Source organism: Mustelus asterias, unplaced genomic scaffold (genome assembly GCF_964213995.1).
Source record: "Mustelus asterias unplaced genomic scaffold, sMusAst1.hap1.1 HAP1_SCAFFOLD_530, whole genome shotgun sequence".
NCBI lineage: Eukaryota > Metazoa > Chordata > Chondrichthyes > Carcharhiniformes > Triakidae > Mustelus > Mustelus asterias.
In genome coordinates, this window is record NW_027590481.1 from 38228 (window position 1) to 64110 (window position 25883).

At 51.3% G+C, this 25883-nt stretch overlaps 1 protein-coding gene across 2 annotated transcripts in view; it reads right to left on the reverse strand.

Annotated features, from left to right (window-relative positions):
- Positions 1-417: 417 nt before the first annotated feature.
- The window catches only part of LOC144486953 (tudor domain-containing protein 10-like), a 45246-nt gene continuing 19780 nt past the window's right edge, over positions 418-25883 (reverse strand). For both annotated transcript variants that reach the window (XM_078204966.1, XM_078204965.1), the window contains exons 8-13: positions 23167-23236; positions 21027-21174; positions 18605-18744; positions 8905-9059; positions 2433-2503; positions 418-524 (exon numbers count right to left, since the gene is read on the reverse strand). In XM_078204966.1, the coding sequence (XP_078061092.1) occupies positions 486-524; positions 2433-2503; positions 8905-9059; positions 18605-18744; positions 21027-21174; positions 23167-23236 (623 nt within the window). In that variant the 3' untranslated portion in view covers positions 418-485. The remainder of the gene's footprint in view (positions 525-2432; positions 2504-8904; positions 9060-18604; positions 18745-21026; positions 21175-23166; positions 23237-25883) is intronic.

A 25883-nucleotide genomic window follows, 5' to 3' on the forward strand; every position in this document is an offset into this window, starting at 1 on the left:
TGGATTGGCCGTGCTAAATTGCCCCTTAGTGTCCAAAGATGTGCGGGTTAGGTGGATTGGCCGTGCTAAATTGCCCCTTAGTGTCCAAAGATGTGCAGGTTAGGTGGATTGGCCGTGCTAAATTGCCCCCTAGTGTCCAAAGATGTGCGGGTTAGGCGGATTGGCCATGCTAAATTGCCCCTTAGTGTCACGGGGACTAGCTCGGGTAAATGCCCGTGGTTATGGGGATAGGGCCTGAGTGGGATTGTGATCGGTGCAGAGTCGATGGGCCGAACGGTCTCTTTCTGCACTGTAGGAGTCTATGATTCTTCTATGAAAAGTCAGCATGTAGCCCTCGTGGGGAGTAGGGAAAGACCACCCCCCCCCCTCCCCCCCACATTCTCCTCAGCTTTACAAAATGGAGGGTGAGCGGCACATAGATTCATAAGTTTGCTTTATTTCATACTCTGAAGAGTGGAGGTCAGTTCCCACGCGCCGTGCTGCATTCACTCCTCCGTGGTGATGGAGATCCTCAGGATGTGGGGCTTTGGTTTAAAACAAAACACACAAGACAGACAAAGTCTTACTCTTTAGAAAGTATGTTGGGCGGGGAGGGGAGGGGGCCAGACGGTCACCTCGGCTCCTCCAGAGATTAATCCCTCCTTCCTGGCATCTACACTGCCGTTCCCTCCCGTTACCCCACCTCCTGGACCTGGGCATTCCCACACTCATCGCTACCCGTTACCCCAAAAGGCCCGGTCCCTCCAGCCGTGGCCCGACTGCCTCTCGGTGAGGACCTCCGTCTCCTTACCCTCTATCTCGGGAGCCGCCATGGTTTCCAACTGGGTCGCCACCCTCTATCTCTCTCTTTCTCTCGCCGGTGTGTCTGTAATGAGGGGCGGCTCAGAGCGGAGTGGGGGAGGAGTGGGGGGGACTCCGTCTGCAGTCACCAGCTGCCTGGCGAAGTACCACGGGGCAGGCCGGCCACCCGGCAGGAACACGAGAAACAGGAGCAGGGAGGGGTGGAGACCATTCGGCCCATCTGGCCTGCTCCACCATTCAACACAACCGTAGGCCGATCTGCAGCTTCAAATCCATTATCCTGCCTGCTCGCCCACTCTCCCCGCACCCCCCCCCCCCTGCCCCCGAGAGCCGGAAACCCTGTCTATCCCCCGGGCCGTAAATATACTCAACGCTGGAACATCCACCACTGCTCTGGGGGAGAGAATCCCAAAGATTCACAAACCCCTTCGAGTGAAGCGATTTCTCCCCATCTCAGTCCTAAACAATCGCCACCCCCCCCTTTACCCTGAGACTGTGTCCCCTTACCCTGAGACTCTGCCCCCCTTTACCCTGACACTGTACCCCCCCCTTTACCCTGAGACTGTGCCCCCCTTTACCCTGAGACTGTGCCCCTCTTTACCCTGAGACTGTGCCCCCCCTTTACCCTGAGACTGTGCCCCCCTTACCCTGAGACTGTGCCCCCCCTTTACCCTGAGACTGTGCCCCCCCTTTACCCTGAGACTGTGCCCCCCTTTACCCTGAGACTGTGCCCCCCTTACCCTGAGACTGTGCCCCCCCTTTACCCTGAGACTGTGCCCCCCCTTTACCCTGAGACTGTGCCCCCCTTACCCTGAGACTGTGCCCCCCTTTACCCTGAGACTGTGCCCCCCTTTACCCTGAGACTCTGCCCCCCTTTACCCTGACACTGTACCCCCCTTACCCTGAGACTGTACTCCCCTTACCCTGAGACTGTGCCCCCCTTTACCCTGAGACTGTCCCCCCCCTTACCCTGAGACTGTGCCACCCTTACCCTGAGACTGTGCCCCCCTTACCCTGAGACTGTGCCCCCCTTACCCGGAGACTGTGCCCCCCTTACCCTGAGACTGTGCCCCCCTTACCCTGAGACTGTGCCCCCCTTACCCGGAGACTGTGCCCCCCCTTACCCTGAGACTGTGCCCCCCTTACCCTGACACTGTACCCCCCTTACCCTGAGACTGTCCCCCCCCTTACCCTGAGACTGTGCCCCCCTTTACCCTGAGACTGTCCCCCCCCTTACCCTGAGACTGTGCCCCCCCTTACCCTGAGACTGTGCCCCCCTTACCCGGAGACTGTGCCCCCCTCTTATCCTGAAACTGTGCCATCCCCTTACCCTGAGATTGTACCCCCCTTACCCTGAGACCGTGCCCCCCCACTTTACCCTGAGACTGTGCCCCCCCCCCCTTGCCCCCCCAGCCCCCCCCAGTGTTTTAGATTCCCCTGACAGCGGGGACAATCTCTCAGCATCCACCCCTTCAGAATCTTGCACGTCTCAATGAGATCGCCTCTCCTTCTCTGAGACTCCCAAGGACACAAGTCCAATTTCCTTAGTCTACCATCACGGGACTCAACCTCTCATCTGTGTGAGTCCCGAACATATCTCAGACATTGCGCCCCAAGCCGTGAAGTTTTACCTCTGCCTCATGGAATCCCACAACACTCCCCTTCAGAATGGTCCCGTCCATCTTGCGATTACCCATGACTCCTGTTTAAACAAACCAAGACAATTGACAGGTTCCTTGATGCTGACTTTAACCAGTGGGTCAGAAGCATAGATTCGCAGAGTGCCAGAAGAGGCCCTTCGGCCCATCGAGTCTGCGCCGACACGGGAGAAACACCTGACCTCCCACCTGGCCAAGCGGTCAACACTGCTGCCTCACAGCGCCAGGGACCCGGGTTCGATTCCCGGCTTGGGTCATTGTCTGTGTGGAGTCTGCACGTTCTCCCAGTGCCTGCGTGGGTTTTGCTCCAGTTTCCTCCCACAGTCCAAAGATGTGCAGGTTCGGGGGATTGGCCGTGCTAAATTGCCCCTTAGTGTCCAAAGATGTGCAGATTAGGTGGATTGGCCATGCTAAATTGCCCCTTAGTGTCCAAAGATTGGCCAGTTAGGTGGACTGACCATTGCTAAATTGCCCCTTAGTGTCCAAAAATGTGCAGATTAGATGGATTGGCCATGCTAAATTGCCCCTTAGTGTCCAAAGATGTGCAGGTTGGGTGGATTGGCCATGCTAAATTGCCCCTTAGTGTCCAAAGATGTGCAGGTTGGGTGGATTGGCCATGCTAAATTGCCCCTTAGTGACAGGGGGATTAGCGGGGTAAATACATGGGGTTATGGGAATAGGGCCTGGGTGGGATTGTGGTTGGTACAGACTCAATGGGCTGAATGGCCTCCTTCTGCACTGCAGGGATTCTATGATCCTATAATCCCATTTGCCAGCATTTAGCCCATAGCCCTTAAAGTTATTTATTTACCAGTGTCACAAGTCGGCTTACATTAACACTGCAATGAAGTTGCTGTGAAAATCCCCTAGTCGCCACACTCTGGTGCCTGTTCGGGTTACACCGAGGGAGAATTTAGCACGGACAATGCCCCCTGCCTGGAGTAAAAAGGCTGCTGTTCCTAAGAAGAGCCAGGAGGGGACATGAGAAGTCTTTGGCAGGTAGGATCAAGGAAAACCCTAAAGCTTTCTATAGGTATGTCAGGAGTAAAAGAATGACTAGAGTAAGATTAGGGCCAGTCAAGGACAGTAGTGGGAAGTTGTGCGTGGAGTCCGAAGAGATAGGAGAGGCACTAAATTAATATTTTTCGTCAGTATTCACACAGGAAAAAGGCAATGTTGTCGAAGAGAATACTGAGATACAGGCTATTGGACTAGACGGGATTGAGGTTCATAAGGAGGAGGTGTTAGCAATTCTGGAAAGTGTGAAAATAGATAAGTCCCCTGGGCCGGATGGGATTTATCCTAGGATTCTCTGGGAAGCTAGGGAGGAGACTGCAGAGCCTTTGGCTTTGATCTTTATTGTCGTCATTGTCCACAGGAATAGTGCCAGAAGACTGGAGGATAACAAATGTTGTCCCCTTGTTCCAGAAGGGGAGTAGAGACAACCCTGGTAATTATAGACCAGTGAGCCTTACTTCTGTTGTGGGCAAAGTATTGGAAAGGGTTATAAGAGATAGGATTTATAATCATCTAGAAAGGAATAATTTGATTAGGGATAGTCAACACGGTTTTGTGAAAGGTAGGTCGTGCCTCACAAACCTTATTGAGTTCTTTGAGAAGGTGACCAAAGAGGTGGATGAGGGTAAAGCAGTTGATGTGGTGTATATGGATTTCAGTAAAGCGTTTAATAAGGTTCCCCACGGTAGGCTAGTGCAGAAAATACGGAGGCATGGGATTGAGGGTGATTTAGTGGTTTGGATCAGGAATTGGCTAGCTGTAAGAAAACAGAGGGTGGTGGTTGATGGGAAATATTCATCCTGGAGTTCAGTTACTAGTGGTGTACCGCAAGGATCTGTTTTGGGGCCACTGCTGTTTGTCATTTTTATAAATGACCTGGATGAGGGCGTAGAAGGCTGGGTTAGTAAATTTGCGGATGACACGAAAGTCGGTGGAGTTGTGGACAGTACAGAAGGATGTTGCAGGTTACAGAGGGACATAGATAAGCTGCAGAGCTGGGCTGAGAGGTGGCAAATGGAGTTTAATGAGGAAAAGTGTCAGGTGATTCACTTTGGAAGGAGTAACAAGAATACAGAGTACTGGGCTAATGGTAAGATACTTGGTAGTGTGGATGAGCAGAGAGATCTCGGTGTCCATGTGCATAGATCCCTGAAAGTTGGCACCCAGGTTGATAGGGTTGTTAAGAAGGCGTACAGTGTGTTAGCTTTTATTGGTAGAGGGATTGAGTTTCGGAGCCATGATGTCATGTTGCAGCTGTACAAAACTCTGGTGCGGCCGCACTTGGAGTATTGCGTACAGTTCTGGTCGCCGCATTATAGGAAGGACGTGGAAGCATTGGAAAGGGTGCAGAGGAGATTTACCAGGATGCTGGGGCCTCAACTGTTTACCATATACATAGACGATCTGGAGGACGGGACCAAGTGTAGGGTAACAAAGTTTGCAGATGACACAAAGATGAGTGGGAAAGCGAATTGCGTGGAGGATGCGGAAAGTCTGCAGAGAGATTTGGATAGGCTAAGTGAGTGGGCGAGGATCTGGCAGATGGAGCATAACGTTGACAAGTGTGAGGTTATCCACTTTGGAAGGAATAATAGTAAAATGGACTATTATTTAAATGGTGAAAAATTACAACATACTACTGTGCAGAGGGACCTGGGGGTCCTTGTGCATGAATCGCAAAAACTCAGTCTGCAGGTGCAGCAGGTGATCAAGAAGGCAAATGGAATGTTGGCCTTTATCACGAAGGGGATGGAGTATAAAAGCAGGGAGGTCTTGCTGCAACTGTACAAGGCACTGGTGAGGCCGCAACTGGAGTACTGTGTGCAGTTTTGGTCTCCTTATTTGCGGAAGGATATATTGGCCTTGGAGGGAGTACAGAGAAGGTTCACCAGGTTGATACTGGAGATGAGGGGGTTGGCTTATGAGGAGAGATTGAGTAGATTGGGCCTGTACTCGGAGTTTAGAAGGCTGAGGGGAGATCTTATAAAGACATATAAGATAATGAAGGGGCTGGATAGGGTAGAGGCAGAGAGATTCTTTCCACTTAGAAAGGAAACTAGAACTAGAGGACACAGCCTCAAAATAAGGGGGAGTCAGTTTGGAACAGAGTTGAGGAAGAACTTCTTCTCCCAGAGGGTAGTGAATCTCTGGAATTCTCTGCCTATTGAAGCAGTGGAGGCTACCTCGTTAAATATGTTTAAGTCACAGGTAGATAGATTTCTGATCAATAAGGGAATTAAGGGTTATGGGGAGCGGGCGGGTAAGTGGAACTAAACCACTATCAGATCAGCCATGATCTTATTGAATGGCGGGGCAGGCTCGAGGGGCTAGATGCCCACTCCTGCTCCTATTTCTTATGTTCTTATGTTGCCTGGTATGGTGGGAAGGTCTTATGAGGAAAGGCTGAGTGACTTGAGGCTGTTTTCGTTAGAGAGAAGAAGGTTAAGAGGCGACTTAATAGAGGCATACAAGATGATCAGAGGATTAGATAGAGTGGATAGTGAGAGCCTTTTTCCTTGGATGGTGATGGCTAGCACGAGGGGACATAGCTTTAAATTGAGGGGTGATAGGTATAGGACAGATGTTAGAGGTAGGTTCTTTACTCAGAGAGTAGTAAGGTCGTGGAATGCCCTGCCTGCAACAGGAGTGAACTCATCAACATTAAGGGCATTTAAAGGCTCATTGGATAAACATATGGATGATATTGGAATAGTGTAGGTTAGAGGGGCTTTAGATTGGTTTCACAGGTCGGCGCAACATCGAGGGCCGAAGGGCCTGTACTGCGCTGTAATGTTCTATGTTTTATGTTCTAACCAGCACGTCTTTTGGAGTGTGGGAGGAAACCGGAGGAAACCCACGCAGACACGGGGAGAACGTGCAGACTCCGCACAACGTGACCCAAGCCGGGAATCGAACCCGGGTCCCTGGCGCTGTGAGGCAGCAGTGCTAACCCACTGTGCCACCTCCTTTCCCTTCTGTCTGCCCTTCCTAATGAATCCCCCTGGATGTTCAGTTCCCATCCTTGGTCACCCTGCAGCCATGTCTCTGTAATTGCAACTATAAATCATTCCTCAGGGAATCTAGAACTAGGGGGTCACGGTTTATGAATAAGGGGCGGCCCATTTAAGACGGAGACAGGGAGAAATGTTCTCTCAGAGGGTGCGGAGTGCCTGGAACTCTCTCCCTCAGAAGGCGGTGGGAGCAGAGATTCTTTGAATATTTTCAAGGCCACGACAGATAGAAACATAGAAACCCTACAGTGCAGAAGGAGGCCATTCGGCCCATCGAGTCTGCACCGACCACAATCCCACCCAGCCCCTACCCCCACATATTTACCCGCTAATCCCTCTAACCTACGCATCTCAGAATTCTAAGGGGCAATTTTTAACCTGGCCAATCGACCTAACCTGCACATCTTTGGATTGTTGATTAACGAGGGGGGTGAAAGGTTATCGGGGTGGGGTCAGCGGGAACGTGGGATAGAGGTTACAGTCAAATCAGCCGCGATCCTATTGAATGGTGGAGCAAGGCTCGAGGGGCCGACTCCTGCTCCTAACTCCTATGTTCGGTTGGCGAGTGCTTGAATGATGGGATGGGTGATTGTGTGTCTGGCTCGGGGAGTGTGCAGAGGGACCTGGGTGTCCTTGTGCACCAGTCGCTGAAGGTAAGCATGCAGGTGCAGCAGGCGGTAAAGAAGGCAAATGGTATGTTAGCCTTCATTGCGAGAGGTTTCGAGTACAGGAGCAGGGATGTGTTGTTGCAATTATACAGGGCCTTGGTGAGGCCACAGCTAGAGTATTGTGTGCAGTTTTGGTCTCCTTTTCTGGGGAAGGATGTTCTTGCTCTCGAGGGAGTGCAGCGAAGGTTTACCAGGCTGATTCCGGGGATGGTGGGACTGATGCATGAGGAGAGATTGACCAGGTTAGGATTGTTTTCGCTGGAGTTCGGACGAATGAGGGGGGGAATCTCATAGAGATATAAAATTCTAACAGGACTAGACAGGGTCGATGCAGGGAGGATGTTCCCGATGGTGGGGGGAGTCCAGAACCAGGGGTCACAGTCTGAGGATTCGGGGTGGACCATTTAGGACGGAGGTGAGGAGACATTTCTTCACTCGGTGAGCCTGTGGAATTCATTCCCACAGGAAGTAGTTGATGCCAAAACATTGAATGTATTCAAGAGGCGGCTGGATATAGCACTTGGGGCGAACGGGGTCAAAGGTTATGGGGAGAAAGTAGGATTAGGCTATTGAGTTGGCTGATCAGCCATGATGGTGATGGATGGCGGAGCAGGCTCGAAGGGCCGAATGGCCTCCTCCTGCTCCTATCTTCTATGTTTCTATGTGCCCAAACGTAAGTCTGTTTCTTCAACCAAAAGAAAGACATCCAGCATGCTTGCCTTCATCGGCCGGGGCACTGAGTACAAGAGTTGGGAAATCATGTTGCAGCTACATAAAACCGTGGTTAGGCCGCATTTGGAGTATTGCGTGCAGTTCTGGTCACCAGACGACCAGAAGGACGTGGGAGCTTTGGAGAGAGCGCAAAGAAGGTTCACCAGGATGTTGCTTGGTCTCGAGGGTGTCGGCTATGAGGAGAGGTTGAATAAACTAGGATTGTTTTCACTGGAAAGACGGAGGCTGAGGGGAGACCTGATAGAGGTCTACAAAATGATGAGGGGCAGAGACAGGGTGGATAGTCAGAGACTTCCCCCCCCCCCCCCCCCCCCAAGGTGAAAGTGTGAATTACAAGGGGGCACAGGTTCAAAGAGAGGGGGGAGGTTTTTCACGCAGAGTGGTGGGTGCCTGGAACGCGCTCCCAGAGGTGGTGGAAGCAGGAACATTCGCAACGTTCAGTAAGTTTATTTATTAGTGTCACAAATCAGGCTGACATTAACACTGCAATGAAGTCACTGTGAAAATCCCCCTCGTCGCCACACTCCGGCGCCTGTTCGGGTTACACCGAGGGAGAATTTCGCACGGCCGATGCACCCTAACCCGCACGTCTTTCGGACTGTGGGAGGAAACCGGAGCACCCGGAGGAAACCCACGCAGACACGGGGGAGAACTCCGCACAGACAGTTACCCGAGCCGGGAATCGAACCCGGGTCCCCTGGCGCCGTGAGGCAGCAGCGCTAACCCACTGTGCCGCCGTTCACATTTATTAGTGTCACAATGGGTCATCTACTGATGACCCATTACTGTTCATGTCTTGATAGACACAGGAACGGGAGGCGAACAGAGGGAGAGAAACCACAAATGGGCAATAAATAATGGATCTAAATAAGGATTAGGAACCAGCGCAGGCTTGGTGAGCCGAAGGGCCTGTTCCTGTGCTGTATTGTTGTTTGAGAGGTGGTGGAGGGAGAGGGGTGGAATGTAGAGCTTCCTTGAAGGTTTGGAACAGACAACAAAGAGGACGAACAGACTTACCCTGCAGCAGGACGAAGGGCTGAACTAGAGGGGGAACGGCCCAGAACTCGTCCTTGTCCAGAGATTTCACCGACCCTGCAGGAACGCAGGCTGTGCTCCCCGAGTCCACGTAAAACAGGATGACCCGGCTCGCCACCACATCCACTATCCAGCACCTTGAGAGAAAAGGGAAGCAGGCACGTTTAGGGTTTAACCCTCACATTAGATCGCAGTAGGGGAGATGGTGAGCAAGCGGAGTGATGTGTTGCTGTGATAATTCTCAAACATTGGCTGGGAGAGGGTGTCCAGTGGGAGCCTCCTGCTTGCTCCCCTATTCTGGGCAGCACAGTGGGTTAGCACTGCTGTCTCACCACACCAGGGACCCGGGTTCGATTACCGGCTCGGGTCACTGTCTGTGTGGAGTCTGCACATTCTCCCCGGATCTGCATGGGTTTCCTCCGGGTGCTCCGGTTTCCACCCACAGTCCGAAAGATGTGCAGGTTAGGTGGATTGGCCATGCTAAATTGCCCCTTAGTGTCCAAAGATGTGCAGGTTAGGTGGATTGGCCGTGCTAAATTGCCCCTTAGTGTACAAAGATGTGTAGGTGAGGTGGATTGGCCGTGCTAAATTGCCCCTTAGTGTACAAAGATGTGTAGGTGAGGTGGATTGGCCGTGCTAAATTGCCCCATACACTCGCACATTGTTTCCATCAAGGAATCATCTAAAGCCCTCTCAAGGGGTGGCACGGCGGCACAGTGGGTTAGCACTGTTGCTTCTTAGCACCAGGGACCCGGGTTCGATTCCCGGCTTGGGTCACTGTCTGTGCGGAGTCTGCACGTTCTCCCCGTGTCTGCGTGGGTTTCCTCCGGGTGCTCCGGTTTCCTCCCACACTCCGAAAGACGTGCTGGTTAGGGTGCATTGGCCGTGCTAAATTCTCCCTCAGTGTCCCCGAACAGGTGCCGGAGTGTGGCGACTGGGGGATTTTCACAGTAACGTCATTGCAGTGTTAATGTCAGCCTTACTTGTGACACTAATAAATAAACTTTAAACTCCCCCACACCCAGCTCGGATAACCGTCTTGGAACATTGAAGGTGCTGTATTAAAGTTTATTATTTAGTAAGGCTTACATTAACACTGCAAAGAAGTTACTGTGAAATTCCCCTCGTCGCCACACTCCGACGCCTGTTCGGGTCAATGCACCCTAACCCAGCACGTCTTTCAGACATTGGGAGGAAACCGGAGCACCCGGAGGAAACCCATGCAGACACGGGGAGAACGTGCAGACTCCGCACAGACAGTGACCCGTAATCTAAAGTGATAACCACTTTCATCCTACATCTCACAGTAACTTGCGATCATACAAGGGCGGCACGGTGGCACAGTGGGTTAGCACTGCTGCCTCACAGCGCCAGGGAGCCGGGTTCGATTCCCGGCTCGGGTCACTGTCTGTGTGGAGTCTGCACGTTCTCCCCCGTGTCTCCATGGGTTTCCTCCGGGTGCTCCGGTTTCCACCCACAGTCTGAAAGACGTGCTGGTTAGGGTGCATTGGCCATGCTAAATTCTCCCTCCGTGTACCCGAACAGGCGCCGGAGTGTGGCGACTCGGGGAATTTCACAGTAACTTCATTGCAGTGTTAATGTAAGCCTTACTTGTGACACTAATAAATAAATTTTACTACAGCACCTTCAATGTTCCAAGACAGTTTTCCGAAGTCAGGCCAGAACAAACACTGAGCAAGGAGCGATTCACAGAATCATAGAATCCCTACAGTGCAGAGGAGGCCATTCAGCCCATCAAGTCTGTACTGACTCTCTGACAGAGTAACTTACTCAGGGCCTCTCCCCCCGCCTCGCCCTATCTCCATAACCCCACACATTTCCCAAAGCTAAACCATCTAACCTACACACCTTGGGACACAAATGGGCAATTTGGCACAGCCAATCCCCCTAATCTTGATTACAGACTGACTTGAATACTGCGAGGCCTGGATAGAGTGGGCATGGGGAAGGTGTCGCCATTAGTGGGAGAGACTGGGATCCGAGGGGCACAGCCTCAGAGTAAAGGGGATGACCCTTTAGAACCGAGATGAGGAAGAATTTCTTCAGCCAGAGGGTGGTGAATCTGTGGGAACTTATTGCAAGAAGTCTCACAACACCAGGTTAAAGTCCAACAGATTTATTTGGTAGCAAATACCATAAGCTTTCGGAGCACTGCTCCTTCGTCAGATCTGACGAAGGAGCAGTGCTCCGAAAGCTTATGGTATTTGCTACCAAATAAATCTGTTGGGCTTTAACCTGGTGTTGTGAGACTTCTTACTGTGTTTACCCCAGTCCAACGCCGGCATCTCCACATAGAACATAGAACAGTACAGCACAGAACAGGCCCTTCGGCCCACGATGTTGTGCCGAGCTTTATCTGAAACCAGGATCAAGCTATCCCACTCCCTATCATCCTGGTGTGCTCCATGTGCCTATCCAATAACCGCTTAAATGTTCCTAAAGTGTCTGACTCCACTATCACTGCAGGCAGTCCATTCCACACCCCAACCACTCTCTGCGTAAAGAACCTACCTCTGATATCCTTCCTGTATCTCCCACCACGAACCCTATAGTTATGCCCCCTTGTAATAGCTCCATCCACCCAAGGAAATAGTCTTTGAATGTTCACTCTATCTATCCCCTTCATCATTTTATAAACCTCTATTAAGTCTCCCCTCAGCCTCCTCCGCTCCAGAGAGAACAGCCCTAGCTCCCGCAACCTTTCCTCATAAGACCTACCCTCCAAACCAGGCAGCATCCTGGTAAATCTCCTCTGCACTCTTTCCAGCGCTTCCACATCCTTCTTATAGTGAGGTGACCAGAACTGCACACAATATTCCAAATGTGGTCTCACCAAGGTCCTGTACAGTTGCAGCATAACCCCACGGCTCTTAAACTCCAACTCCCTGTTAATAAAAGCTAACACACTATAGGCCTTCTTCACAGCTCTATCCACTTGAGTGGCAACCTTCAGAGATCTGTGGATATGGACCCCAAGATCTCTCTGTTCCTCCACAGTCTTCAGAACCCTACCTTTGACCCTGTAATCCACATTTAAATTAGTCCTACCAAAATGAATCCCCTCACATTTATCAGGGTTAAACTCCATTTGCCATTTTTCAGCCCAGCTTTGCATCCTATCTGTCTCTTTGCAGCCTACAACAGCCCTCCACCTCATCCACTACTCCACTAATCTTGGTGTCCTCAGCAAATTTACTGATCCACCCTTCAGCCCCCTCCTCTAAGTCATTAATAAAAATCACAAAGAGCAGAGGACCAAGCACCGATCCCTGCGGCACCATGCCATCATGATTACCATCGGAACTCATTGCCACAGAGGAGGCCGGGTCATTGAGTGTGTTTAAGATGGAGATAGATAAGTTCCTGATTGGCAAAGGGGATCAAAGGTTACGGGTAAAAGGCAGGAGAATGGGGTCGAGAAGCTTATCAGCCATTTTGGAGCAGAATTGATGGGCCGAATGGCCTAATTCTGCTCCTATATCTTATGCTTTTAAGGAGACAAGTGGCTAAAAGCTTGGTCAAAGAGGTGGGTTTTACGGAGCATCTTAAAGGGAGGGGGGGGGAGAGAGAGAGAGTGGCGGAGGGGTTTAGGGAAGGGGTTCCAGAGCACAAGGCCCTCGATCTCTTAAGTCATTAAGCAGCCAAAAGGCTGCTTCTCGGCCTTTTGGCTAAGATCAAGTGTGGTATGAAGAGGATGCTGCCCTTGGTTGAGGTCATTGGGTCACATTTAAGCTTCATATGTTTCATATGAAGCAATTGTTAAAAGCGGCATCTCGGCCTTTTGGCCAAGATGCAAATGAGATCAAGCCTTGGAGGAGGAAACCTCCCCCTCCTCCAATCAGCTTGGCTCATGTAGATCAGGCCCAGGACAGGATAATTTGGTCGCTCGCCCTGTCTTGCCAGCCTGGATCGGAAATGTCTCAACTTGTTGAGACTCTGAATTGGACTTGATTTGATTGAATTGGAAAAGTATAATAAAAAAAAATTAAGTTCATTTATTATTGTCACAAGTAGGCTTACCTCAGTGGTTGGTAAGTTGATGGAGAGGATCCTGAGAGACAGGATTTATGATCATCTAGAGAAGTTTAGTATGATCAAAAGTAGTCAGCACGGCTTTGTCAAGGGCAGGTCGTGCCTTACGAGCCTGGTTGAGTTCTTTGAAAATGTGACCAAACACATTGACGAAGGAAGAGCGGTGGATGTGGTCTATATGGACTTCAGCAAGGCGTTCGATAAGGTCCCCCATGCAAGACTTCTTGAGAAAGTGAGAGGGCATGGGATCCAAGGGGCTGTTGCCTTGTGGATCCAGAACTGGCTTGCCTGCAGAAGGCAGAGAGTGGCTGTGGAGGGGTCTTTCTCTGCATGGAGGTCAGTGACCAGTGGAGTGCCCCAGGGATCTGTTCTGGGACCCTTGCTGTTTGTCATTTTCATAAATGACCTGGATGAGGAAGTGGAGGGATGGGTTGGTAAGTTTGCTGACGACACCAAGGTAGGTGGTGTTGTGGATAGTTTGGAGGGATGTCAGAAGTTGCAGCGAGACATAGATAGAATGCAAGACTGGGCGGAGAAGTGGCAGATGGACTTCAACCCGGATAAGTGTGTAGTGATCCATTTTGGCAGATCCAATGGGATGAAGCAGCAGTATAATATGAAGGGTACCATTCTTAGCAGTGTAGAGGATCAGAAGGACCTTGGGGTCCGGGTCCATAGGACTCTTAAATCGGCCTCGCAGGTGGAGGATGCGGTCAAGAAGGCGTACGGCGTACTGGCCTTCATTAATCGAGGGATTGAGTTTAGGAGTCGGGAGATAATGCTGCAGCTTTATAGGACCCTGGTTAGACCCCACTTGGAGTACTGCGCGCAGTTCTGGTCACCTCATTACAGGAAAGATGTTGAAGCCATTGAAAGGGTGCAGAGGAGATTTACAAGGATGTTGCCTGGATTGGGGGGCATGCCTTATGAGGATAGGTTGAGGGAGCTTGGTCTCTTCTCCCTGGAGAGACGAAGGATGAGAGGTGACCTGATAGAGGTTTACAAGATGTTGAGAGGTCTGGATAGGGTAGACTCTCAGAGGCTATTTCCAAGGGCTGAAATGGTTGCTACGAGAGGACACAGGTTTAAGGTGCTGGGGGGTAGGTACAGAGGAGATGTCAGGGGTAAGTTTTTCACTCAGAGGGTGGTGGGTGAGTGGAATCGGCTGACGTCGGTGGTGGTGGAGGCACACTCGTTGGGGTCTTTTAAGAGACTTCTGGATGAGTACATGGGATTTAATGGGATTGAGGGCTATAGATAGGCCTAGAGGTAGGGATATGATCGGCGCAACTTGTGTGCCGAAGGGCCTGTTTGTGCTGTGGCTTTCTATGTTCTATGTTCTATTAATACTGCAATGAAGTTACAGTGAAAATCCCCCAGTGGGGAGGCGATGGCCTAGTGATATTATCGCCAGACTATTAATCCAGAAACTCAGCTAATGTTCTGGGGGACCCCGGGTTCGAATCCCGCCACGGCAGATGGTGGAATTTGAATTCAATAAAAAATATCCGGAATTAAGAATCTACTGATGACCCATTGTGGGAAAAACCCATCTGGTTCCCTTCAGGGAAGGAAATCTGCCGTCCTTACCCCGGTCTGGCCTACATGTGACTCCAGAGCCACAGCAATGTGGTTGACTCTCAACTGCCCTCCAAGGGGCAACTAGGGATGGGCAATAAATGCCGGCCCAGCCAGAGATACCCATGTCGCCACACTCCGGAGATAAGAGAGAGTGTTAGTATCATTAGGACATCATAAAATTGTAAGAAATAGGGACAGGAGTTTAAGCTTAAAGTTTATTTATTAGTGTCACAAGTGGGCTTACATTAACACTGCAATGAAGTTACTGTGAAAATCCCCTAGTCGTCACACTCCGGCGCCTGTTCGGGTTAGAAATCATAGAAACCCTACAGTGCAGAAGGAGGCCATTCGGCCCATCGAGTCTGCACCGACCACAATCCCACCCAGGCCCTACCCCCACATATTTACCCACTAATCCCTCTAACCTACACATCTCAGGACTCTAAGGGGCAATTTTTTTTTTTTAACCTGGCCAATCAACCTAACCCGCACATCTTTGGACTGTGGGAGGAAACCGGAGCACCTGGAGGAAACCCATGCAGACACGAGGAGAATGTGCAAACTCCACACAGACAGTGACCCGAGCCGGGAATCGAACCCGGGACCCTGGAGCTGTGAAGCAGCAGTGCTAACCACTGTGCTACCGTGCCGCTTACAGAGGGAGAATTTAGCACGGCCAATGCACCCTAACCAGCACGTCTTTCGGACTGTGGGAGGAAACCGGAGCACCCGGAGGAAACCCACGCATAGGCATGGGGAGAATGTGCAGACTCCACACAGACAGTGACCCAAGCCGGGAATCAAACCCGGTTCCCTGGCGCTGTGAGGCAGCAATGCTAACCCACTGGGCCGCCGTGATGTCACAGTCGCCAATGGCCACAGTCTCACCAGGGGTATTGAGATAAAGATTTATCTTTATTATTTCCACACCTGCCACCCATCGCCCTGGGGAAGATGGGGACCAGTGGTTCTCTGGCGCTTATCACCATCCTGCCTAGATCACCTTGGATGACACAGTCCAGGGGGGTCAAAACACTGCTCGATCCCAGCCTCCAGCGGAGGAATACTTCTGTACTGGCAGGAGGCAGGGTCGGGTAATACTCATTCAGGGCTGCTGGTGGCAGTGTGTGTCAACGTGACTAAAAAACAGAGAGCTGTCACCAAAGCGACTGGGAGTGGACAACAAGAATCATCTCCCGAGAGTTTAGACCTACTCTAGTGGAACACAAACCAGTCTGAGACTCTTGTCTCTGCCTTCTGAAGGATTAAAATTCTCCAGGACACCACAGCGGGGGCGGCATGGTGGCACAGTGGTTAGCACTGCTCCCTCGCAGTGCCAGGGACCTGGGTTCGATACCCGACCTTGGGTCACTGTCTGTGCGGAGTCTGCACATTCTCCCCGTGTCTGTGTGGGTTTCCTCCGGGTGCTCCGGTTTCCTCCCACAGTCCAAAGATGTGCAGGTTAGGGCGCATTGGCCGTGCTAAATTCTCCCTCAGTGTAACCCGAACAGGCGCCGGAGTGTATTTTCAGTGACTTCATTGCAGTGTTGATGTAAGCTGACTTGTGACACTAATAAATAAACTTAAGAGGACTCTACCGCTCCTCTTCCTCTTCCACCTCCCGTTCACTCACAGGGGCGGACACTGAATGTATCACCAGGGGATAGGACATCTCCAACACTGCGGCACTCCCTCAGTACTGGCTCACGTCTCTGGAGTAGGTCTGGAACGCACCACCTGCTGACCTGCCAAGTGTGAGCGCCTTACTGAGACACAGCTAATCATAGAATCCCTGCAGTGCAGGTGGAGGCCATTTGTTCTATCGAGTCTGCATCGACTCACAGAGCATCTTACCCAGGCCTACCCACCTATCCCCACGCATTTACCCTACTAATCCCCCCTAACCTGCACATCTTTGGATACTAAGGGGCAATTTAGCATGGCCAATCCCCCTAACCTGCACATCTTTGGACACTAAGGGGCAATTTAGCATGGCCAATCCACCTAACCCGCACATCTTTGGACTTTGGGAGGAGGTTAGCTTATGAGGAGAGATTGAGTAGACTGGGCCTGTACTCATTGGAGTTTAGAAGGTTGAGGGGAGATCTTATAGAGACATATAAGATAATGAAGGGGCTAGACAGGATAGAAGCAACGAGGTTATTTCCACTTACAATGGAAACAAGAACTAGGGGGCATACCCTCAAAATACGGGGGAGTCAATTTAGAACAGAGTTGAGGAGGAACTTCTTCTCCCAGAGGGGAGTGAATCTTTGGAATTCTCTGCCTAATGAAGCAGTCGAGGCTACCTCGTTAAATGTGTTTAAGTCACAGATAGATAGATTTTTAACCATTAAGGGTTATGGGGAGCGGGCAGGTAAGTGGAACTGAACCCACTATCAGATCAGCCATGATCTTATTGAATGGCGGAGCAGGCTTGTGGGGCCAGATGGCCCACTCCTGCCCCTATTTCATATGTTCTTATAAACCGGGGCACCCGGAGGAAACACACGCAGACACGGGGGGAGAACGTGCAGACTCCGCACAGACAGTGACCCAAGGCCGGGAATCGAACCCGGGTTCCTGGCGCTGTGAGGCAGCAGTGCTAACCCCACTGTGCCACCGTGCTGTCCTGATACAGAGGAGGAGGCCGTTCGGCCCATAGCGCTCGGGTCAGCTCCCGGGAAGAAGCTACCCAGTTGGTCCCATTAGTGAACCAGATGGGTTTTTACGATAATCGATGATGGTCGCAGGGTGAGCGTTAAGACTTTTAATGAATTCAGATTTCACCATCTGCCTTGGTGGGGTTTGAACCCTGGTCCTCACAGCATCACCCTGGTTCTCTGGATCACTCGTCCAGTGACAATACCATTACGCCACCACTTTTAAAAGGGTAAATAATTTCTGGCAAAGAAAAAATAAATTGCAGGGCAATGGGGGCTTGCGGGGGGGGGGGGGGGGGGTGATAACATGGGACCAATTGGGTAGCTTCTTGCAACAGCTGGCCCGGTTGCTATGGGCCGAATGGCCTCCTCCTGCCCTGTATCATTGGACGATCGGAGGTTGAAGTCGGCCAGTGGTGTGGCTGTAGGTGTTAACCGGGGCAGGGTGCAAATCCTTCTGAGCCATTGGAGTCAGCACGTGGCTGATTTCACAGAAACATAGAAGGATAGGAGCAGGAGGAGGCCATTCGGCCCTTCGATCCTGCTCCCCCATCCACCACCATCATGGCTGATCGTCCAACTCAATAGCCTAATCCTGCTTTCTCCCCATAACCTTTGATCCCGTTCGCCCCAAGTGCTACATCCAACCACCTCCTGAACACATTCAATGTTTTGGCATCAACTACTTCCTGTGGGAATGAATTCCACAGGCTCACCGGGTGAAGAAATGTCTCCTCACCTCCGTCCTAAATGGTCTACCCCGAATCCTCAGACTGTGACCCCTGGTTCTGGACACACCCACCATCGGGAACATCCTCCCTGCATCTACCCTGTCTAGTCCTGTTAGAATTTAATAAGTCTCTATGAGATTCCCCCCCTCATTCGTCTGAACTCCAGCAAAAACAATCCTAACCTGGTCAATCTCTCCTCATACATCAGTCCCGCCATCCCCGGAATCAGCCTGGTAAACCTTCGCTGCGCTCCCTCGAGAGCAAGAACATCCTTCCTCGGAAAAGGAGACCAAAACTGCACACAATACTCTAGGTGTGGCCTCACCAAGGCCCTGTATAATCGTAACAACACATCCCTGCTCCTGTACTCGAAACCTCTCGCAATGAAGGCCAACGTACCATTTGCCTTCTTTACCGCCTGCTGCACCTGCATGCTTACCTTCAGCGACTGGTGCACAAGGACACCCAGGTCCCTCTGCACACTCCCCTCTCCCCATTTACAGCCATTCAGGTAGTAATTTACCACCTTGTTTTTGCTTCCAAAGTGAATAACATTTATCCAAATTATATTTTCAACGCTGTGACATTCTCTCTCCCCCCCCCCCCCCCCACTCGTTCTCTCCCCACCACCTTCCCCCGTCCCCCAACACTGACCTGTTCCATTCTCCGCCCTCTCCTGGGAACTCGGCCATGCATCGCTGGCCCCGTTGCACCTCCTCGCTCTTGAGGAAAGGCTGCTCCTGTGTGATCACGGACAGCGCGTTAAAAAGTTGGCACATCTTCACGTAGGTCTCCTGGGTAGAGAGGGGAAATCAGTCCCGTTAAATCCCAAACCCGATGGGGGTGTGACATTTCCTTCTCTCTATGTCCACTTCACCACCGACCCCACATTCCTTGCCAAAAGGAGGAATTCTGCACCACCTTTCACGGCCTCAGAATATCTGAAAGTGCCTCACAGCCAAATAAAGTACAATCTCTTTTGCGATGGAGGGAAACTGGGGGGGGAAGAGAGAGAGAGAGAGAGAGAGAGAGAGAGAGTGGGGGGGGGGGGTGGTTTCACAGCAAGATTCAATTCCCCCAATCCGCAAGATGATAATACGCAACTGGATTTTGTCTTTACTGATGCTGGTTAAAGAATATTGTACAGAGTCTCCAGCGTGGAGAGGTTATGCCCCCTTGTTCTATAGCCCCCCCCCCCTCCCCCCCCAACTACAGGAAATTACAGCACTGTTACAGCTCAGGAGCAGGCCATTTGGCCCATCATGTCTGTACTGGCTCTCCGAACAAGCATCATGCCATTCCCCTGACTTTTACCCGCACCCCTGCACATTGTGTCTATTCGAGGAATTATCTAATCCCCTCTCTGGGGGCGGCACAGTGGCACAGTGGGTTAGCGCTGCTGCCTGACAGCGCAGGGGACCCCGGGTTCGGTTCCCGGCATGGGTCACTGTCTGTGTGGAGTCTGCACGTTCTCCCCGTGTCTGCGTGGGTTTCCTCCGGGTGCTCCGGTTTCCTCCCACAGACTGAAAGGCGTGCTGGTTAGGGTGCATTGGCCGTGCTAAATTCTCCCTCAGTGTAACCCGAACAGGCACCGGAGTGTGGCGACTCAGGGAATTTCACAGTAACTTCATTGCAGTGTTAATATAAGCCTACTTGTGACTAATAAATATAATTCTAAAGGTATTATTTGACGAACAAACCCAGAGAGACCGCCGTCAGGGAGGACGTCACAATACATGTGACAATAATAAATCAAACCTATGTACTCTATGAACAGTATGCTTTGTCTGTATAGCGCGCAAGAAACATTACTTTTCACTGTATACTAATACATGTGACAATAATAAATCAAATCTAATCAATTGGCGGCACGGTGGCACAGTGGTTAGCACTGCTGCCTCACAACCCCAGATTCGATTCCCGGCTTGGGTCACTGTCTGTGTGGAGTTTGCACGTTCTCCCCGTGTCTGCGTGGGTTTCCTCCGGGTGCTCCGGTTTCCTCCCACAGTCCAAAAGGCGTGCTAGTTAGGGTGCATTGGCCCATGCTAAATTCTCCCTCAACTCGCACCATCTCTCGGAAAGAGCATGTTACCCAGGCCCTATCCCTGTACCCTACCTATTTACCCCGCTTAACCGACACATCTTTGGAAAGTAAGATCTCTGGCGCTGTGAGGCAGCAGTGCTATCCACTGTGTTGCCGTGCCGCCCACGTCTCCGTGGATTTCCTCGGGGTGCACCGGTTTCAATCAAAAGATGTGTAGGTTAGGGGGGATCGGCCATGCTAAATTGCCCCTTAGTGTCCAAAGATGTGTAGGTTAGGTGGATTGGCCATGCTAAATTGCCCCTTAGTGTCCAAAGATGTGTAGGTTAGGTGGATTGGCCATGCTAAATTGCCCCTTAGTGTCCAAAGATGTGTAGGTTAGGTGGATTGGCCATACTAAATTGCCCCTTAGTGTCCAAAGATATGCAGGTTAGGTGGATTGGCCATGCTAAATTGCCCCTTAGTGTCCAAAGATGTGTAGGTTAGGTGGATTGGCCATGCTAAATTGCCCCTTAGTGTCCAAAGATGTGTAGGTTAGGTGGATTGGCCATGCTAAATTGCCCCTTAGTGTCCAAAGATGTGTGGGTTAGGTGGATTGGCCATACTAAATTGCCCCTTAGTGTCCAAAGATGTGTAGGTTAGGTGGATTGGCCGTGCTAAATTGCCCCTTAGTGTCCAAAGATGTGTAGGTTAGGTGGATTGGCCATGCTAAATTGCCCCTTAGTGTCCAAAGATGTGTAGGTTAGGTGGATTGGCCATGGTGAATGTGCGTGGATATGGCGGGGGAATGGAGTGCTCTTTCGGAGGGTCGGCGCAGACCCGATGGGCCAAACGGTCTCCTTCTGTGCTTTCTCCTTCTGCAGTGATTGGATGGGATGTCTCATGACCTTGTAAGTTGGCGCCTCAGCGTCCCTCTGGTGCATGCACGCTGGCAGAGATCTTAAACTCGGGAAACAATCGCTACAGTTCAGATCATTCCTCAAACCGTTACGTTTCTACCCGCTGGCCGGACCCCTGCCCCCCCTGCCCCCTTACCGGAGTCAGATTCATTGCCCAGAAGTATGGCATGTGGGGAAACGAATCCATGACCATCAGTCCGACATCCCCGTACACCATCGCGCTCTCCGTAAGCCACCCCACGTCCTTGAAACAGCTGCTCAACATCTGTACCAACGTCAAACTCCTGGAACAAAACAATATGCCGAGAATTCACAGCAGAGAAACCAGAGATGTGGCTGCGTAACGTCATTGGATTAGTCATCTAATGCTCTGGGACGGGGAGAGAGAGAGAAGGGTTTAAATCCCACCACGGGAAGAGGGTGGGAATTGAAATTCCATTAATAATAAAATCTGGAATTGAGAGCTAGTCTCAGTAACTGTGACCGTGACAATGGCAGCACAGTGGGTTAGAATCATAGAAACCATACAGTGCAGAAAGAGGCCCTTCGGCCCATCGAGTCTGCACCGACCACAATCCCACCCAGGCCCTACCCCCATGTCCCTAAATATTTTACCCGCTAATCCCTCTAACCTACGCATCTCAGGACACTACGGGGCAATTTTTTAGCATGGCCAATCAACCTGACCCGCACACCTTTGGACTGTGGGAGGAAACCGGAGCACCCGGAGGAAACCCACGCAGACACGGGGAGAACGTGCAGACTCCGCACAGACAGTGACCCGAGCCGGGACTCGAACCCAGGTCCCTGGCGCTGTGAGGCTGCAGTGCTAACCCACTGTGCCATCCCATTGCAATGGGATGCACCCGTTCCCCTTAGTTGAAGGGTCAGTCACGAGGGGACACAAGTTCAAGGTGAGGGGCAGAGGATTTAGGGGGGATGTGAAGAAAAGCCTTTTTACCCAGAGGGTGGTGACAGTCTGGAATGTGCTGCCTGGGAGGGTGGTGGAGGCGGGTTGCCTCATCTGGATGAGCACTTGGCACGTCATAACATTCAGGGCTATGGGCCAAGTGCTGGTAAATGGGATTAAGCAGGAGGTCAGATGTTTCTCGAGTGTTGGTGCAGACACGATGGGGCGAAGGGCCTCTTCTGCGCTGTATGATTCTATGTGGATTGGCCATGCTAAATTGCCCCTTCGTGTCCAAACATGCGTAGGTTAGGTGGATTGGCCATGCTAAATTGCCCCTTAGTGTCCAAAGATGTGCGGGTTAGGTGGATTGGCCATGCTAAATTGTTCCTTAGTGTCCAAAGATGTGCAGGTTAGGTGGATTGGCCATGCTAAATTGCCCCTTAGTGTCCAAAGATGTGCAGGGTAGGTGGGTTGGCCATGCTAAATTGCCCCTTCGTATCCAAAGATGTGCAGGATAGGTGGGTTGGCCATGCTAAATTGCCCCTTAGTGTCCAAAGATGTGCAGGGTAGGTGGATTGGCCATGCTAAACTGTTCCTTAGTGTCCAAAGATGTGCAGGTTAGGTGGATTGGCCATGCTGAATTGCCCCTTAGTGTCCAAAGATGTGCAGGGTAGGTGGATTGGCCATGCTAAATTGCCCCTTCGTGTCCAAAGATGTGCAGGATAGGTGGGTTGGCCATGCTAAATTGCCCCTTAGTGTCCAAAGATGTGCAGGGTAGGTGGATTGGCCATGCTAAATTGTTCCTTAGTGTCCAAAGATGTGCAGGTTAGGTGGATTGGCCATGCTAAATTGCCCCTTAGTGTCCAAAGATGTGCAGGGTAGGTGGATTGGCCATGCTAAATTGCCCCTTCGTGTCCAAAGATGTGCAGGGTAGGTGGATTGGCCATGCTAAATTGCCCCTTCGTGTCCAAAGATGTGCAGGGTAGGTGGGTTGGCCATGCTAAATTGCCCCTTCGTGTCCAAAGATGTGCAGGATAGGTGGATTGGCCATGGTAAATTGCCCCTTCGTGTCCAAAGATGTGCAGGGTAGGTGGGTTGGCCGTGCTAAATTGTCCCTTAATGTCCAAAGATATATGGCTTAGGGGAATTATCAGGGTGAGTACATGGGGTTACGGGATAAGCCTGGGTGTGAGTTGGTGCAGACTCAATGGGCCGAATGGCCTCCTCCTGCACTGTAGGGGTTCTATGATAACCCAAGGCCTTTCACCCCTGCTCTTTGAGCGGTTGGGGAATTGAACTTTGACCCACGCGGTGGCAGCTATTCTAACAGGCTACATGTTGGAGAAAGCAAATGTCTGACCCATACCTCATCTCCAACGGGACCGCGTAGCAGGTCTGACTGTCATCTTTAACCAGACGAGAGACAGACAAGGTTTCTGCGGGGCAGAGAGATAAAAGGAGCGGAAGTAACATATCACAGCAGGAACAAAAGAACAACTTTCAGCTGAAGAGAACCTTAGTTAGGCCTCATTTAGAATATAGTGTTCAATTCTGGTCGCCACACTACCAGAAGGACGTGGATGCTTTGGAGAGGGTACAGAAGAGGTTTACCAGGATGTTTACCAGGGGACGGCACGGTAGCACAGTGGTTAGCACTGCTGCTTCACAGCTCCAGGGACCTGGGTTCGATTCCTGGCTTGGGTCACTGTCTGTGTGGAGTTTGCACATTCTCCTCGTGTCTGCGTGGGTTTCCTCCGGGTGCTCCGGTTTCCTCCCACAGTCCAAAGATGTGCGGGTTAGGTTGATTGGCTATGCTAAAATTGCCCCTTAGTGTCCTGAGATGCGTAGGTTAGAGGGATTAGCGGGTAAATATGTGGGGGTAGGGCCTGGGTGGGATTGTGGCCGGTGCAGACTCGATGGGCCGAATGGCCTCCTTCTGCACTGTAGGGTTTCTATGTTTCTATGATTTCTATGTTGCCCGGTATGGAGGGCAATAGCTATGAGGAGAGGTTGGAGAAACTCGGTTTGTTCTCACTGGAACGACGGAGGTTGAGGGGGCGACCTGATAAGAGGTTTACAAGATTATGAGAGGCATGGACTGAGTGGATAATCAGATGCTCTTTCCTTGGGTAGGAAAGTCAAGTACTAGAGGACATAGGTTTGAGGTGGGTGGGGAAAAGTTTAGAGGAGATGGGCGAGGCAGGTTTTTTACACAGAGGGCGGTGAGTGTCTGGAACGCGCTGCCCGGGGAGGTGGTGGGAGCAGGTACGATTGTGGCATTTAAGGAGCAACTCAACAAATACCTAAATAGGATGGGAACGGAAGGATAGGGACTCCGGGTGTGCGTACGCTTTTAGTTTAGGCAGGCATCATGATGGGCGCAGGAGGGCCGAAGGGCCTGTTTCTGTGCTGTACTGACCTTTATTCTTTACTTCACTAACGAGCCCTGTCCTTTCTCCATCCTCACTCCCAGTTTATTCAGCTGTGAGCCAGTGTTCTTGTGCGCAGTAGTGTGCTGGTGTGACCCGGGGGGTCATACTGCGCGTGTCATCTTTAAATGCCTCCATGGTCTTGCCCCTTCTTAATGCTATAACCACCCCCAACACTCCCCCCTCCCCAGCCCACTTCCAATGTGCATCCCCCTCTGTCTTCGCTCCATCACTGGCGGCCATGCCTTCAGCCATCCAGAGCCCCCCCCGCCACTAGACCCTGGGTGGGATTGTTGTCGGTGCAGATTCGATGGGCCAAATGGCCTCCTACTGCACTACAAGGATTCTAGGCTTCTAAGGAGGAAGTGATGGCCTAGTGGTATTATCGCCAGACTATTAATCCAGAAACTCAGCTAATGTTCTGGGGGGACCCGGGTTCGAATCCCGCCACGGCAGATGGTGGAATTTGAATTCAATAAAAAATAACTGGAATTAAGAATCTACTGATGACCCATTGTCGGAAAAACCCATCTGGTTCTCTATAGGGAAGGAAATCTGCTGTCCTTACCCCGGTCTGGCCTACATGTGACTCCAGAGCCACACAGCAATGTGGTTGACTCTCAACTGCCCTCCAAGGGCAACTAGGGATGGGCAATAAATGCCGGCCCAGCGACACCCATGTCCCACGAATGAATTAAAAGTGACGCAGAAGGCACTCCACCTCCCCACTGCCCCTCACAACACAAAGATTAGGGGAGGGCAGTGGCACAGTTTTCACAGCCACTTCATTGCAGTGTTAATGTAAGCCGACTTGTGACACGAATAAATAAACTTTAAACAGTTGTATTGTCGCTGGACTAGTAATCCAGAGACCCAGGGTAACGCTCTGGGGACCCGGGTTCGAATCCCGCCACGGCAGATGGTGGAATTTGAATTCAATAAAAAATATCCGGAATTAAGAATCTACTGATGACCCATTGTCGGAAAAACCCATCTGGTTCCCTCTAGGGAAGGAAATCTGCCGTCCTTACCCCGGTCTGGCCTACATGTGACTCCAGAGCCACAGCAATGTGGTTGACTCTCAACTGCCTTCCAAGGGGCAACTAGGGATGGGCAATAAATGCCGGACCAGCCAGAGACGCCCAACACTAGATGAACGAATTAGAAATAGATTAGTGGACCCTCTCCCCTCAAAAAGGCCATGAAGACCAGAGGCCGGTTTGAGCTTTTGATAACGTTTCTGTAGGTAATAGGGCTGGTAAATGGAGTTGAGGTAAGTATAGATCAGCCAATGATCTAATGGAAAACCACAGCAGGGTCAGGGAGCAGAATGGTCCCCTCCAGCTCACAAGCAAACCGGCACGTCCAAGCAAGCACTGGGAATGCAGGTCAGGCACTAACTCCGCCTGGTTATTGCAAAGAGAGAATAGACCCAGACACCCAAGGTACTGCCACACATTACAAGGCAGCGATGTTAATCACGGGCACCCACCCAGCAGTGGTCAATCAGCCTTAATTTAATTGCCGCAAGGAACTACAAAAGGTCGTGAATGTAGCCCAATCCATCACGCAAACCAGCCTCCCACCAATTGACTCTGTCTACACTTCCCGCTGCCTCGGCAAAGCAGCCAGCATAATCAAGGGCCCCCCCACG